The sequence below is a fragment of the Salvelinus namaycush genome, chromosome 28 (genome assembly GCF_016432855.1).
Source record: "Salvelinus namaycush isolate Seneca chromosome 28, SaNama_1.0, whole genome shotgun sequence".
Lineage (NCBI taxonomy): Eukaryota > Metazoa > Chordata > Actinopteri > Salmoniformes > Salmonidae > Salvelinus > Salvelinus namaycush.
In genome coordinates this window covers 347,928-366,240 of record NC_052334.1, presented here as the reverse complement: position 1 = coordinate 366,240, position 18,313 = coordinate 347,928, and the positions used below count along the sequence as shown (strand labels likewise).

Sequence of the window (18,313 nt, the reverse complement as noted above, 5' to 3'; positions counted from 1 at the left end):
GACGGCAGTAGTAACGGTAGTACTAATGGCAGTGACAGCAGTAGTATTGGTAGTGACGGCAGTAGTATTGGTAGTGACGGCAGTAGTATTGGTAGTGACGGCAGTAGTAATGGCAGTAGTAATGGTAGTGGTAGTGATGGCAGTAGTAATGGTAGTGACAGCAGTAGTAATGGTAGTAGTAATGGCAGTAGTAATGGTAGTAGTAATGGCAGTAGTAATGGTAGTAGTAATGGCAGTAGTAATGGTAGTAGTGACAGCAGTAGTAACGGCAGTAGTAACGGCAGTAGTAATGGTAGTGACGGCAGTAGTAATGGCAGTAGTAATGGCAGTAGTAATGGTAGTAGTAATGGCAGTAGTAATGGTAGTAGTAATGGCAGTAGTAACGGCAGTAGTAATGGCAGTAGTAATGGTAGTAGTAATGGTGGTGGTAATGGCAGTAGTGATGGTAGTGGTAATGGCAGTAGTGATGGCAGTAGTAATGGCAGTAGTAATGGTAGTAGTAATGGCAGTAGTAATGGTAGTAGTAATGGCAGTAGTGATGGTAGTGGTAATGGCAGTAGTGATGGTAGTGGTAATGGCAGTAGTAATGGCAGTAGTAATGGCAGTAGTAATGGTAGTAGTAATGGTAGTGGTAATGGTAGTGGTAATGGCAGTAGTGATGGCAGTAGTAATGGCAGTAGTAATGGCAGTAGTAATGGTAGTAGTAATGGTAGTGGTAATGGCAGTAGTGATGGTAGTGGTAATGGCAGTAGTGATGGCAGTAGTAATGGCAGTAGTAATGGTAGTAGTAATGGCAGTAGTAATGGTAGTAGTAATGGCAGTAGTGATGGTAGTGGTAATGGCAGTAGTGATGGTAGTGGTAATGGCAGTAGTGATGGTAGTGGTAATGGCAGTAGTAATGGCAGTGGTAATGGCAGTAGTAATGGTAGTAGTAATGGCAGTAGTAATGGTAGTGGTAATGGCAGTAGTGATGGTAGTGGTAATGGCAGTAGTAACGGCAGTAGTAATGGCAGTAGTAATGGTAGTAGTAATGGCAATAGTAATGGTAGTAGTAATGGCAATAGTAATGGTAGTAGTAACGGCAGTAGTAACGGCAGTAGTAACGGCAGTAGTAATGGTAGTGGTAATGGCAGTAGTGATGGTAGTGGTAATGGCAGTAGTAATGGCAGTAGTAATGGTAGTGGTAATGGCAGTAGTAATGGTAGTAGTAATGGCAGTAGTAATGGTAGTGGTAATGGCAGTAGTGATGGTAGTGGTAATGGCAGTAGTGATGGTAGTGGTAATGGCAGTAGTGATGGTAGTGGTAATGGCAGTAGTAATGGCAGTAGTAATGGTAGTGGTAATGGCAGTAGTAATGGTAGTAGTAATGGCAGTAGTAATGGTAGTGGTAATGGCAGTAGTGATGGTAGTGGTAATGGCAGTAGTAATGGCAGTAGTGATGGTAGTAGTAATGGCAATAGTAATGGCAGTAGTAATGGTAGTAGTAACGGCAGTAGTAACGGCAGTAGTAATGGTAGTGGTAATGGCAGTAGTGATGGTAGTGGTAATGGCAGTAGTAATGGCAGTAGTAATGGTAGTGGTAATGGCAGTAGTAATGGTAGTAGTAATGGCAGTAGTAATGGTAGTGGTAATGGCAGTAGTGATGGTAGTGGTAATGGCAGTAGTGATGGTAGTGGTAATGGCAGTAGTGATGGTAGTGGTAATGGCAGTAGTAATGGCAGTAGTAATGGTAGTGGTAATGGCAGTAGTAATGGTAGTAGTAATGGCAGTAGTAATGGTAGTGGTAATGGCAGTAGTGATGGTAGTGGTAATGGCAGTAGTAACGGCAGTAGTAATGGCAGTAGTAATGGTAGTAGTAATGGCAGTAGTAGGGTCGTGCCACCATTTCGGTGCTTTTTGAGAAGTGTAACTTGGTCCAATAACATTGTCATAAAGAGCACATGTTCAACTTAATAAAGAAATGGCTTTCCATACAGATGTTATGTGTGTGGTACAGAGACGAGGGAGTCATTCAAAAATCATGTTAAACATGATTATGCAACTAATTATGTGACTTGTTAATCACATTTTTACTCCTGAACGTATTTAGGTTTGACATAACAAAGGAGTTGAATACGTGTTGACTCAAGACATTTCACCTTTTCACTTTTAATTAATTTGTAAAAAACTTTAAAAAAACAAAATTCCACTTTGACATTATTGGGTATTGTGTGTAGATCAGTGACACAAAATCTCAAATGTAATACATTTTAAATTGAAGCTGTAACACAACAAAAAGTTGGAAAAAGTAAAGAGGTGTGAACCCCTTTCCGAAGGCTCTGTACGTGTCAAAGTTGGTGTTGGGAGCTTTAAACGGTTCAACAGCAGAGACGGATCCAAAGACTTCCCTGTGGAGCTTTTAATGAACAACAGGTACAGTTCAAAAAGTTGAAATGGAGAAAAAAAAGAAAAGCGAAAAGCAACTTATTCCAGATCTGTCTGCATGTTTTACAGTTTGAAAGGCATTTTTTTTTAGCTTAAAACAGTTGAAGACTAGTTACCGCGACAATTATTTTAAAAAATGAAAAAGAAATGCGTTTGTTTACAAGGAGTGCAAAGGCAAATTAGGCTATTGCATACGCGTACTTCACAGAGAAGGCGTTCCCCAACGGAAATATATGCAAATACATGCTAGAACGTTCCAATAGGATCTCACTAGTTCGTGCTTGGCTCTGCCCACTATGCTTCATGTGCTCGCATGTTAATGATCTTGGGTTAGTTATAAATATCTTCGGCGTTAGCGCACCTGGCAGCATGTCCGCTACTACAGGTATCGGTTCAACATGCGGCCCTACTATACGGAATAATGACATGTTTTATTATCACGGTGCACGTGTTGTTTCACAGGGTCAGCCATTGTAGTATGATAGGTACAGCAACCTGAACAGCTTCTACCCCCCAAGTCACAAGTCTCCTGAACAGTTAATCAAATGGCTACCCAGACTATTTCAGACAGACAGTTCAGACAGACAGTTCAGACAGAAGACAGTTCAGACAGACAGTGGGTCAGCCATTGTAGTATGATAGGTGCGAGGAGGGGTGGGGGGAGTGAATTAATGAAGGCATGTTGTCAAAAAATGGCCCCCAAGAATCTGTTCCATCTTTCACCTTAAACAGCATAGACATCTACCAATCTCTAGAGATCTAACCCCCTGTTCCCCGGTACATCACAGGCAGTGTCAGAGAAAAGCCTCAAAAAACTGTCAAAGACTCCAGTCATCCAAGTCGTAGACTGTTCTTTCTGTTACCGCACGGCAAGCGGTACCGGAGCGCCAAGTCTAGGACCAAAAGACAGCTTCTACCCCCAAGTCATAAGACTCCTGAACAGCTTCTACCCCCAAGCCATTAGACTGCTGAACAGCTTCTACCCCCAAGCCATTAGACTGCTGAACAGTTAATCAAATGGCTACCCAGACTATTTGCATTGACCCCCCTCCCACTTTAGTAAATATTTTCTTATCTATTATTTTTCTTAAAACTACATTGTTGGTTAAAGGCTTGTAAGTAAGCATTGTACAGTAAGGCCTACACCTGTTGTATTCAGCACATGTAACAAATATAGGTTTTTTGCCACAAAGGTTAATTTGCCATCTCCTGGATGGGTAAGGTCACAGGGCAGTTCAGACAGACAGACAGTTCAGACAGACAGACAGACAGTTCAGACAGACAGTTCAGACAGACAGACAGACAGACAGACAGACAGACAGACAGACAGACAGACAGACAGACAGACAGGACAGACAGGACAGACAGACACAGTTAGTTCAGACAGACAGTTAGTTCAGACAGACAGACAGACAGACAGTTCAGACAGTTCAGACAGGACAGACAGGACAGACAGTTCAGACAGACAGTTCAGACAGACAGTTCAGACAGACAGACTCTTCAGGCAGCTTTGTGACAATAACAGTCTCTGTGTGATGGATAGTTGTGTCTTTCTGTTCTGGACACCTCAGGTCAACACACTTCCTGTTATCCCGTGGTATCAACCCACTTCCTGTTAGCCCGTGGTATCAACCCACGTCCTTTTAGCCCGTGGTATCAACCCACTTCCTGTTTGCCCGTGGTATCAACCCACTTCCTGTTTGCCCGTGGTATCAACCCACTTCCTGTTAGCCCGTGGTATCAACCCACTTCCTGTTTGCCCGTGGTATCAACCCACTTCCTGTTAGCCCGTGGTATCAACCCACTTCCTGTTAGCCCGTGGTATCAACCCACTTCCTGTTAGCCCGTGGTATCAACCCACTTCCTGTTAGCCCGTGGTATCCCAAGGAAGAGAAGAGGAAGGTTCATGTATTCTCCAAGGCTATCCAAGGGTAGTGTTCATTAGAGAGCGGCGTAATAAAAATGTTTTCAACATTAAATCAAAACAAGCTATTTTTTATTTTCTTTAAAGTTTAGATGGCATCTTGCTGTTTCAGACCTTCTTTTAGGCATAATATGCCATCCTCTCCTTCTCTCTCATTGGGCCATGTAATTAGCCAGCTCCTTCTCCAGACTCTGGGTGAAGCGATGGTTGAGGAACAGCAGTTGACCGTGTGGTAATAGACGGTGGAGCAGGACATCGATACGGTCACTCTTCAACAGGACCTGAAGAATAAAACAAAAGTATATTTGTCACATGCAGAGAAAACAACAGGTGCAAACCATATAGCAAAATAATTCTCTGGATTGTGAAGAAGTAAGGTACAAAATAGAGAATCCAGGACCTTAAAAACAAACAGGACTAGATATGAATAAACCCCCAGAATGCCACAGTGAAAGTTTACAGTTTCCACATTTTGCTGCCTTTCAATAACATCTTAAAAGGAAATTCATATTTTTTCCCTTTTATCGATCTACACGACCTACTACACATTTTCAAAGTTAAATTATATATTTTTTTCTCCAAATTATATATTTTTTTTAAACGACGAAGATGTCTTCACCCAGAGTTCATACTTGATAGAAGCACCTTTGGCAGCCATTACAGCTGTGAATAATTTTGAATAAGATTGTGCTCACTTTGCACAACTCTTAGGTCAACAATTATTTCGTGTTTTTCTCACAATTTCTCAAGCGCAATACATTTGGTTGGGACAGAAATATTCTCAGATTTTGAAGCAAATTTAAGTCAGGAATGATTGCTGTACCCCTCAGGAACACACAACACCTCTTGGGGGAAAAAAATTCTGGTGTGACTTTGGCATTAAACATCACTGGGAAATAAATACTCTGTCCCAGGGTTTTCAGAAGCAGATTTTCCTCTAACTTTGTCCCTGGGATTTACTCATATTTACTTTGATCCTGACAAACTCCCCAGTTCCTGTCAGTGACAAGCATACCCATAACATGATGCTGTCACCACAATACTTGAAACAAGTATTGCTCTGCCCTCACTCTTATGAACACCCTTGGATAATAACACAAACGTTGATGCCAAAGACCATAATGACTTTTCAAGAGGTGTTGAGTGTTCCTGAATGGTTCAGTCTCTTGAAAATCAAAGATTTGAATATTGCTGTCCATCAAATTAGACATTTTTTTTGACAAAACAATGAACATTCAGTATTCACAGACTTCATTCAGTATTCACAGACTTCATTCAGTATTCACAGACTTCATTCAGTATTCACAGACTTCATTCAGTATTCACAGACTTCATTCAGTATTCACAGACTTCATTCAGTATTCACAGACTTCATTCAGTATTCACAGACTTCATTCAGTATTCACAGACTTCATTCAGTATTCACAGACTTCATTCAGTATTCACAGACTTCATTCAGTATTCACAGACTTCATTCAGTATTCACAGACTTCATTCAGTATTCACAGACGCAGACTTTTTCCACATTTTGTTGTGTTACAGCCTTATTCTAAATTGGACGGAAAAAAAAATTCCTCATCAATCTACACACCCGATAATGACAAAGAAAAAACTGGTTTCTAGACATTTATGTATTAAAAAAAAACTGAAATATCACATTTACTTAAGTATTCAGACCCTTTACTCAGTACTTTGTTGAAGCACCTTTGACAGCGATTACAGCATTGAGTCTTCTTGGGTATGACGCTACAAGCTTGGCACACCTGTATTTGGGGAGTTTCTCCCATTCTTCTCTGCAGATCCTCTCAAGCTCTGTCAGGTTGGATGGGGAGCGTCGCTGCACAGCTATTTTCAGGTCTCTCCAGAGATGTCCGGGCTTTGGTTGGGCCACTCAAGGACATTCAGAGACTTGTCCCAAAGCCACTCCTGCATTGTCTTGGCTGTGTGCTTTGGGTCGTTGTCCTGTTGGAAGGTGAACCGTCACCCCAGTCTGAGGTCCTGAGCGCTCTGGAGCAGCTTTTCATCAAGGATCTCTCTGTCCTTTGCTCCATTCATAATTTCCTCAATCCTGACTAGTCTCCCAGTCCCTGCCGCTGAGAAACATCCCAACAGCATGAAGCTGCCACCACCATGCTTCACCGTAGGGATGGGGCCAGGTTTCCTCCAGACGTGACGCTTGGCATTGAGGCCAAAGAGTTCAATCTTGATTTCATCAGACCAGAGAATCTTGTTTTTTATGGTTTGGGGGGCCTCTTGGCAAACTCTAAGCAGGCTGTCATGTACTGAGGAGTGGCTTCCGTCTGGCCACTCTACGATAAAGGCCTGATTGGTGGAGTGCTGCCGAGATGGTTGTCCTTCTGGAAGGTTCTGCCATCTCCACAGAGGAACTCTGGAGCTCTGTCAGAGTAACCAACGGGCCCTTCTCCCCTGATTGCTCAGTTAGGCCGGTGGCCAGCTCTAGGAAGAGTCTTGGTGGTTCCAAACTTCTTCCATTTAAGAATGATGGAGGCCACTGTGTTCTTGGGGACCTTCAATGCTGCAGAAATGTTTTGGTACCCTTCCCCAGATCTGTATCTCTATACAATCCTGTCTCAGAGCTCTACAGATAATTCCTTCAACGTCATGACTTGGTTTTTGCTCTGAAATGCACTGTCAACTTGTGGGACCTTATATAGACAGGTGTGTGCCTTTACAAATCATGTCCAATCAATTGAATTTACCACAGGTGGACTCCAATCAAGTTGATTGATTGGTAAAGCCCTGCCTTATCTCAGCTGACTGGTCAGCATAGCAGGACCCGCACGTAGCACGTAGCGCTCCAGCAGGTATAAGATTTGTATTTATTTTTTTAACTGTTTTTGCCCCAGCGACCAGGGTGAAGGCTAGGCCCCAGCGACCAGGGTGAAGGCTAGGCCCCAGCGACCAGGGTGAAGGCTAGGCCCCAGCGACCAGGGTGAAGGCTAGGCCCCAGCGACCAGGGTGAAGGCTAGGCCCCAGCGACCAGGGTGAAGGCTAGGCCCCAGCGACCAGGGTGAAGGCTAGGCCCCAGCGACCAGGGTGAAGGCTAGGCCCCAGCGACCAGGGTGAAGGCTAGGCCCTGGCCAAAGTCTGTTACAACATTCATCTAGACCATCCGGCACATCTCTCACCTCGCTCCCCGTCCCCAGCATGCGTAGATGTTCCAGACAGTGTCTGGTGATGTTCTTCAGGGTCCCCTCAGCCAGAAGCAGGTTCTCATGGGGCTCAGTGACCAGGGTGAAGGCTAGGCTCTGGACCCCCAGCCACAGAGCACTCCTCTCCCCAGCCCAGGGCTCTCCCCTCCCCAGCCGCTGCACCCCGCTGTCAGCCTCTTGGAGAGCCACCAGCTCCTCTCCCAGTACGGTCTCGACCAACACCCGGCCTGAGGCCTCACGAGACAGGGTCACCGCACTACGCACCTGCCTGAGAGAGGGATGGAGTAGAGAGAGAGAGGTAGTTATTTTACTTGCTAGCAACACCTGGCCTGAGCAACACAGGACTGGGTCACTGCACCGGCCCTCCTCCCACCGGCCCTCCTCCCACAGCCCCTCCTCCCACAGCCCCTCCTCCCACAGCCCACCGCCTACTTCCTGTCGCCACTTATGTTGATATATGTATAGACTATGAGTGTGGGCTACCACCCAGCAATGCAAATCACGTCTTAAACTGCAAACTCCCCTCGCCCGCTGGCGGTAGGAATGTATAGCCTTGGGCGTAGTGAAGAACATAACACAGGGGGAAATGTTTTCAAAACTAAGTACCAACTGGCACCCTATTCCCTATATAGTGCACTACTTTAGACCAGAGCCCTATGGAACCCTATTCCCTATATAGTGCACTACTGTAGACCAGAGCCCTATGGGACCCTATTCCCTATATAGTGCACTACTGTAGACCAGAGCCCTATGGAACCCTATTCCCTATATAGTACACTACTGTTGACCAGAGCCCTATTCCCTTTATAGTACACTACTGTTGAGCAGAGCCCTATTCCCTATATAGTACACTACTGTTGACGATGACCTACTTAGAGTATTGTGCATTCAAAGAAGCTCACGCAATCACATTCATCTTTGACATTACAGGATTGTCAAGTTAGTGGCCTAGCCAGCATGTCAAAACTGCATGAAACAACAGTGTCTTTCTAGTACAGGTCCCAGGACCGTCTCTCACCTCGCCACCACCGCTACCTTCTCATTTTGCAGAAGCCGCCTCTGTTCCGGTCCCAGTTCACTGTCCGCCCCGGTCAGCGCGCCCTCCTCCGGTCCAAACACACGGGAGTACAGCACGCGGCTCTCCCCGGGCGCCAGAGTGCTTACCGGGTTAACGGTATGAATCAGGAAACATTGAACCATGGTGTCGCTGTGTGACTTAATGAACTTAGATATCGATCTAGTTAGTCTTTCTCTGTCGATCACTACAGGGATGTCTGATTGAAGAGCTTGTTCTTTGCTTCCTGGTTCGATCAGGTGACAAGACAGATGCAGTCATTTGGACTCAACACTAGAGGGCGCCACTGTCATCGTAGAGAGAGAGAGCGTGAAGAACTACGTGTTCATCGATTGAAACCGAATGAGTGGTTCCCTATTTACCAGTTGTTTAAGAAGTACCAAATTGTCGTACTTGAGTAAACGTAAAGATACCTTAATAGAAAATGACTCAAGTAAAAGTGAAAGTCACCCAGTAAAATCCTACTTGAGTAAAAGTAAAAGTATTTGGTTTTAAATATACTTAAGTATCAACAGTAAATGTATAAATCATTTCAAATTACTTATACTGTATTAAGAAAACCAGACAGCACCGTGTTCTTGTTTTTTTAATTTACAGATAGCCAGGGGCACTCTCCAACACTCCATTTACAGATAACCAGGGGCACTCTCCAACACTCCATTTACAGATAGACAGGGGCACTCTCCAACACTCCATTTACAGATAACCAGGGGCACTCTCCAACACTCCATTTACAGATAACCAGGGGCACTCTCCAACACTCCATTTACAGATAACCAGGGGCACTCTCCAACACTCCATTTACAGATAGACAGGGGCACTCTCCAACACCCCATTTACAGATAGACAGGGGCACTCTCCAACACTCCATTTACAGATAGACAGGGGCACTCTCCAACACCCCATTTACAGATAACCAGGGGCACTCTCCAACACCCCATTTACAGATAGACAGGGGCACTCTCCAACACCCCATTTACAGATAACCAGGGGCACTCTCCAACACCCCATTTACAGATAACCAGGGGCACTCTCCAACACTCCATTTACAGATAACCAGGGGCACTCTCCAACACTCCATTTACAGATAACCAGGGGCACTCTCCAACACCCCATCTACAGATAGACAGGGGCACTCTCCAACACTCCATTTACAGATAACCAGGGGCACTCTCCAACAACCCATTTACAGATAGACAGGGGCACTCTCCAACACCCCATTTACAGATAGCCAGGGGCACTCTCCAACACCCCATTTACAGATAGCCAGGGGCACTCTCCAACACCCCATTTACAGATAGCCAGGGGCACTCTCCAACACTCCATTTACAGATAGACAGGGGCACTCTCCAACACTCCATTTACAGATAGACAGGGGCACTCTCCAACACCCCATTTACAGATAGACAGGGGCACTCTCCAACACTCCATTTACAGATAGACAGGGGCACTCTCCAACACCCCATTTACAGATAGACAGGGGCACTCTCCAACACCCCATTTACAGATAGACAGGGGCACTCTCCAACACCCCATTTACAGATAGACAGGGGCACTCTCCAACACCCCATTTACAGATAGACAGGGGCACTCTCCAACACCCCATTTACAGATAGACAGGGGCACTCTCCAACACTCCATTTACAGATAGACAGGGGCACTCTCCAACACTCCATTTACAGATAGACAGGGGCACTCTCCAACACCCCATTTACAGATAGACAGGGGCACTCTCCAACACTCCATTTACAGATAGACAGGGGCACTCTCCAACACCCCATTTACAGATAGACAGGGGCACTCTCCAACACCCCATTTACAGATAGACAGGGGCACTCTCCAACACCCCATTTACAGATAGACAGGGGCACTCTCCAACACCCCATTTACAGATAGACAGGGGCACTCTCCAACACCCCATTTACAGATAGACAGGGGCACTCTCCAACACTCCATCTACAGATAGACAGGGGCACTCTCCAACACCCCATTTACAGATAGCCAGGGGCACTCTCCAACACCCCATGTACAGATAGACAGGGGCACTCTCCAACACTCCATTTACAGATAGACAGGGGCACTCTCCAACACTCCATTTACAGATAGCCAGGGGCACTCTCCAACACCCCATTTACAGATAGACAGGGGCACTCTCCAACACTCCATTTACAGATAGACAGGGTCACTCTCCAACACCCCATTTACAGATAGACAGGGTCACTCTCCAACACCCCATTTACAGATAGCCAGGGGCACTCTCCAACACTCCATTTACAGATAGACAGGGGTACTCTCCAACACCCCATTTACAGATAGACAGGGGCACTCTCCAACACCCCATTTACAGATAGACAGGGGCACTCTCCAACACCCCATTTACAGATAGACAGGGGCACTCTCCAACACCCCATTTACAGATAGACAGGGGCACTCTCCAACACTCCATTTACAGATAGACAGGGGTACTCTCCAACACCCCATTTACAGATAGACAGGGGCACTCTCCAACACTCCATTTACAGATAGACAGGGGCACTCTCCAACACCCCATTTACAGATAGCCAGGGGCACTCTCCAACACCCCATTTACAGATAGACAGGGGTACTCTCCAACACCCCATTTACAGATAGACAGGGGCACTCTCCAACACCCCATGTACAGATAGACAGGGGCACTCTCCAACACTCCATTTACAGATAGACAGGGGCACTCTCCAACACTCCATTTACAGATAGCCAGGGGCACTCTCCAACACCCCATTTACAGATAGACAGGGGCACTCTCCAACACCCCATTTACAGATAGACAGGGGCACTCTCCAACACTCCATTTACAGATAGACAGGGGCACTCTCCAACACTCCATTTACAGATAGACAGGGGCACTCTCCAACACCCCATTTACAGATAGACAGGGGCACTCTCCAACACCCCATTTACAGATAGACAGGGGCACTCTCCAACACCCCATTTACAGATAGACAGGGGCACTCTCCAACACCCCATTTACAGATAGACAGGGGCACTCTCCAACACCCCATTTACAGATAGACAGGGGCACTCTCCAACACTCCATTTACAGATAGACAGGGGTACTCTCCAACACTCCATTTACAGATAGACAGGGGCACTCTCCAACACTCCATTTACAGATAGACAGGGGCACTCTCCAACACCCCATTTACAGATAGCCAGGGGCACTCTCCAACACTCCATTTACAGATAACCAAGGGCACTCTCCAACACCCCATTTACAGATAGACAGGGGCACTCTCCAACACTCCATTTACAGATAGACAGGGGTACTCTCCAACACTCCATTTACATATAGCCAGGGGAACTCTCCAACACCCCATTTACAGATAGCCAGGGGCACTCTCCAACACCCCATTTACAGATAGACAGGGGCACTCTCCAACACCCCATTTACAGATAGACAGGGGCACTCTCCAACACTCCATTTACAGATAGACAGGGGCACTCTCCAACACCCCATTTACAGATAGCCAGGGGCACTCTCCAACACTCCATTTACAGATAACCAAGGGCACTCTCCAACACCCCATTTACAGATAGACAGGGGCACTCTCCAACACTCCATTTACAGATAGACAGGGGTACTCTCCAACACTCCATTTACATATAGCCAGGGGAACTCTCCAACACCCCATTTACAGATAGCCAGGGGCACTCTCCAACACCCCATTTACAGATAGACAGGGGCACTCTCCAACACCCCATTTACAGATAGACAGGGGCACTCTCCAACACCCCATTTACAGATAGCCAGGGGCACTCTCCAACACCCCATTTACAGATAGACAGGGGCACTCTCCAACACCCCATTTACAGATAACCAGGGGCACTCTCCAACACCCCATTTACAGATAGCCAGGGGCACTCTCCAACACTCCATTTACAGATAACCAGGGGCACTCTCCAACACTCCATTTACAGATAACCAGGGGCACTCTCCAACACCCCATCTACAGATAGACAGGGGCACTCTCCAACACTCCATTTACAGATAACCAGGGGCACTCTCCAACACTCCATTTACAGATAGACAGGGGCACTCTCCAACACCCCATTTACAGATAGCCAGGGGCACTCTCCAACACCCCATTTACAGATAGCCAGGGGCACTCTCCAACACCCCATTTACAGATAGCCAGGGGCACTCTCCAACACCCCATTTACAGATAGCCAGGGGCACTCTCCAACACCCCATTTACAGATAGCCAGGGGCACTCTCCAACACTCCATTTACAGATAGACAGGGGCACTCTCCAACACTCCATTTACAGATAGACAGGGGCACTCTCCAACACCCCATTTACAGATAGACAGGGGCACTCTCCAACACTCCATTTACAGATAGACAGGGGCACTCTCCAACACCCCATTTACAGATAGACAGGGGCACTCTCCAACACCCCATTTACAGATAGACAGGGGCACTCTCCAACACCCCATTTACAGATAGACAGGGGCACTCTCCAACACCCCATTTACAGATAGACAGGGGCACTCTCCAACACTCCATTTACAGATAGACAGGGGCACTCTCCAACACTCCATTTACAGATAGACAGGGGCACTCTCCAACACCCCATTTACAGATAGACATGGGCACTCTCCAACACTCCATTTACAGATAGACAGGGGCACTCTCCAACACCCCATTTACAGATAGACAGGGGCACTCTCCAACACCCCATTTACAGATAGACAGGGGCACTCTCCAACACCCCATTTACAGATAGACAGGGGCACTCTCCAACACCCCATTTACAGATAGACAGGGGCACTCTCCAACACTCCATTTACAGATAACCAGGGGCACTCTCCAACACTCCATTTACAGATAGACAGGGGCACTCTCCAACACTCCATTTACAGATAACCAGGGGCACTCTCCAACACTCCATTTACAGATAGACAGGGGCACTCTCCAACACTCCATTTACAGATAGACAGGGGCACTCTCCAACACTCCATCTACAGATAGACAGGGGCACTCTCCAACACCCCATTTACAGATAGACAGGGGCACTCTCCAACACTCCATCTACAGATAGACAGGGGCACTCTCCAACACCCCATTTACAGATAGCCAGGGGCACTCTCCAACACCCCATGTACAGATAGACAGGGGCACTCTCCAACACTCCATTTACAGATAGACAGGGGCACTCTCCAACACTCCATTTACAGATAGCCAGGGGCACTCTCCAACACTCCATTTACAGATAGACAGGGGCACTCTCCAACACTCCATTTACAGATAACCAGGGGCACTCTCCAACACTCCATTTACAGATAACCAGGGGTACTCTCCAACACTCCATTTACAGATAGACAGGGGCACTCTCCAACCATCCATTTACAGATAGACAGGGGCACTCTCCAACACTCCATTTACAGATAGCCAGGGGCACTCTCCAACACCCCATTTACAGATAGACAGGGGCACTCTCCAACACCCCATTTACAGATAGACAGGGGCACTCTCCAACACCCCATTTACAGATAACCAGGGGCACTCTCCAACACCCCATTTACAGATAGACAGGGGCACTCTCCAACACCCCATTTACAGATAGCCAGGGGCACTCTCCAACACCCCATTTACAGATAGCCAGGGGCACTCTCCAACACTCCATTTACAGATAACCAGGGGCACTCTCCAACACTCCATTTACAGATAACCAGGGGCACTCTCCAACACTCCATTTACAGATAGACAGGGGCACTCTCCAACACCCCATTTACAGATAGACAGGGGCACTCTCCAACACCCCATTTACAGATAGACAGGGGCACTCTCCAACATTCCATTTACAGATAGACAGGGGCACTCTCCAACACTCCATTTACAGATAGACAGGGGCACTCTCCAACACTCAATTTACAGATAGCCAGGGACACTCTCCAACACCCCATTTACAGATAGACAGGGGCACTCTCCAACACTCCATTTACAGATAGACAGGGGCACTCTCCAACACTCCATTTACAGATAGACAGGGGCACTCTCCAACACTCCATTTACAGATAGACAGGGGCACTCTCCAAAGCCCCATTTACAGATAGACAGGGGCACTCTCCAACACCCCATTTACAGATAGCCAGGGGCACTCTCCAACACCCCATTTACAGATAGCCAGGGGCACTCTCCAACACTCCATTTACAGATAACCAGGGGCACTCTCCAACACTCCATTTACAGATAACCAGGGGTACTCTCCAACACTCCATTTACAGATAGACAGGGGCACTCTCCAACACTCCATTTACAGATAGACAGGGGCACTCTCCAACACTCCATTTACAGATAACCAGGGGTACTCTCCAACACTCCATTTACAGATAGACAGGGGCACTCTCCAACCATCCATTTACAGATAGACAGGGGCACTCTCCAACACTCCATTTACAGATAGCCAGGGGCACTCTCCAACACCCCATTTACAGATAGACAGGGGCACTCTCCAACACCCCATTTACAGATAGACAGGGGCACTCTCCAACACCCCATTTACAGATAGCCAGGGGCACTCTCCAACACCCCAGTTACAGATAGACAGGGGCACTCTCCAACACCCCATTTACAGATAGACAGGGGCACTCTCCAACACTCCATTTACAGATAGACAGGGGCACTCTCCAACACTCCATTTACAGATAGCCAGGGGCACTCTCCAACACTCCATTTACAGATAGCCAGGGGCACTCTCCAACACTCCATTTACAGATAGACAGGGGCACTCTCCAACACTCCATTTACAGATAGACAGGGGCACTCTCCAACACTCCATTTACAGATAGCCAGGGGCACTCTCCAACACTCCATTTACAGATAGCCAGGGGCACTCTCCAACACCCCATTTACAGATAGACAGGGGCACTCTCCAACACTCCATTTACAGATAGACAGGGGCACTCTCCAACACTCCATTTACAGATGGACAGGGGCACTCTCCAACACTCCATTTACAGATAGACAGGGGCACTCTCCAACACTCCATTTACAGATAGACAGGGGCACTCTCCAACACCCCATTTACAGATGGACAGGGGCACTCTCCAACACTCCATTTACAGATAGCCAGGGGCACTCTCCAACACCCCATTTACAGATAGACAGGGGCACTCTCCAACACCCCATTTACAGATAGACAGGGGCACTCTCCAACACCCCATTTACAGATAACCAGGGGCACTCTCCAACACCCCATTTACAGATAGACAGGGGCACTCTCCAACACCCCATTTACAGATAGCCAGGGGCACTCTCCAACACCCCATTTACAGATAGCCAGGGGCACTCTCCAACACTCCATTTACAGATAACCAGGGGCACTCTCCAACACTCCATTTACAGATAACCAGGGGCACTCTCCAACACTCCATTTACAGATAGACAGGGGCACTCTCCAACACCCCATTTACAGATAGACAGGGGCACTCTCCAACACCCCATTTACAGATAGACAGGGGCACTCTCCAACATTCCATTTACAGATAGACAGGGGCACTCTCCAACACTCCATTTACAGATAGACAGGGGCACTCTCCAACACTCAATTTACAGATAGCCAGGGACACTCTCCAACACCCCATTTACAGATAGACAGGGGCACTCTCCAACACTCCATTTACAGATAGACAGGGGCACTCTCCAACACTCCATTTACAGATAGACAGGGGCACTCTCCAACACTCCATTTACAGATAGACAGGGGCACTCTCCAAAGCCCCATTTACAGATAGACAGGGGCACTCTCCAACACCCCATTTACAGATAGCCAGGGGCACTCTCCAACACCCCATTTACAGATAGCCAGGGGCACTCTCCAACACTCCATTTACAGATAACCAGGGGCACTCTCCAACACTCCATTTACAGATAACCAGGGGTACTCTCCAACACTCCATTTACAGATAGACAGGGGCACTCTCCAACACTCCATTTACAGATAGACAGGGGCACTCTCCAACACTCCATTTACAGATAACCAGGGGTACTCTCCAACACTCCATTTACAGATAGACAGGGGCACTCTCCAACCATCCATTTACAGATAGACAGGGGCACTCTCCAACACTCCATTTACAGATAGCCAGGGGCACTCTCCAACACCCCATTTACAGATAGACAGGGGCACTCTCCAACACCCCATTTACAGATAGACAGGGGCACTCTCCAACACCCCATTTACAGATAGCCAGGGGCACTCTCCAACACCCCAGTTACAGATAGACAGGGGCACTCTCCAACACCCCATTTACAGATAGACAGGGGCACTCTCCAACACTCCATTTACAGATAGACAGGGGCACTCTCCAACACTCCATTTACAGATAGCCAGGGGCACTCTCCAACACTCCATTTACAGATAGCCAGGGGCACTCTCCAACACTCCATTTACAGATAGACAGGGGCACTCTCCAACACTCCATTTACAGATAGACAGGGGCACTCTCCAACACTCCATTTACAGATAGCCAGGGGCACTCTCCAACACTCCATTTACAGATAGCCAGGGGCACTCTCCAACACCCCATTTACAGATAGACAGGGGCACTCTCCAACACTCCATTTACAGATAGACAGGGGCACTCTCCAACACTCCATTTACAGATGGACAGGGGCACTCTCCAACACTCCATTTACAGATAGACAGGGGCACTCTCCAACACTCCATTTACAGATAGACAGGGGCACTCTCCAACACCCCATTTACAGATGGACAGGGGCACTCTCCAACACTCCATTTACAGATAGCCAGGGGCACTCTCCAACACCCCATTTACAGATAGACAGGGGCACTCTCCAACACCCCATTTACAGATAGACAGGGGCACTCTCCAACACCCCATTTACAGATAGCCAGGGGCACTCTCCAACACCCCAGTTACAGATAGACAGGGGCACTCTCCAACACCCCATTTACAGATAGACAGGGGCACTCTCCAACACTCCATTTACAGATAGACAGGGGCACTCTCCAACACTCCATTTACAGATAGCCAGGGGCACTCTCCAACACTCCATTTACAGATAGCCAGGGGCACTCTCCAACACTCCATTTACAGATAGACAGGGGCACTCTCCAACACTCCATTTACAGATAGACAGGGGCACTCTCCAACACTCCATTTACAGATAGCCAGGGGCACTCTCCAACACTCCATTTACAGATAGCCAGGGGCACTCTCCAACACCCCATTTACAGATAGACAGGGGCACTCTCCAACACTCCATTTACAGATAGACAGGGGCACTCTCCAACACTCCATTTACAGATGGACAGGGGCACTCTCCAACACTCCATTTACAGATAACCAGGGGCACTCTCCAACACCCCATTTACAGATGGACAGGGGCACTCTCCAACACTCCATTTACAGATAGACAGGGGCACTCTCCAACACTCCATTTACAGATAGACAGGGGCACTCTCCAACACTCCATTTACAGATAGACAGGGGCACTCTCCAACACTCCATTTACAGATAGCCAGGGGCACTCTCCAACACCCCATTTACAGATAGACAGGGGCACTCTCCAACACTCCATTTACAGATAGACAGGGGCACTCTCCAACACTCCATTTACAGATGGACAGGGGCACTCTCCAACACTCCATTTACAGATAACCAGGGGCACTCTCCAACACCCCATTTACAGATGGACAGGGGCACTCTCCA

The 18,313-nt window shown here is 47.4% G+C and overlaps 1 protein-coding gene across 1 annotated transcript; it reads right to left on the bottom strand.

Annotated features, from left to right (window-relative positions):
- Positions 1 to 3,865: 3,865 nt before the first annotated feature.
- ap5s1 (adaptor related protein complex 5 subunit sigma 1) lies at positions 3,866 to 8,823 on the bottom strand. The gene is made up of 3 exons (XM_038967662.1): positions 8,540 to 8,823; positions 7,498 to 7,789; positions 3,866 to 4,629 (listed from the first exon to the last, which is right to left on the bottom strand). The coding sequence occupies exons 1-3, from the start codon at positions 8,719 to 8,721 to the stop codon at positions 4,501 to 4,503; spliced, it is 603 nt and encodes a 200-aa protein (XP_038823590.1). The 5' UTR covers positions 8,722 to 8,823; the 3' UTR covers positions 3,866 to 4,500.
- Positions 8,824 to 18,313: the final 9,490 nt, after the last annotated feature.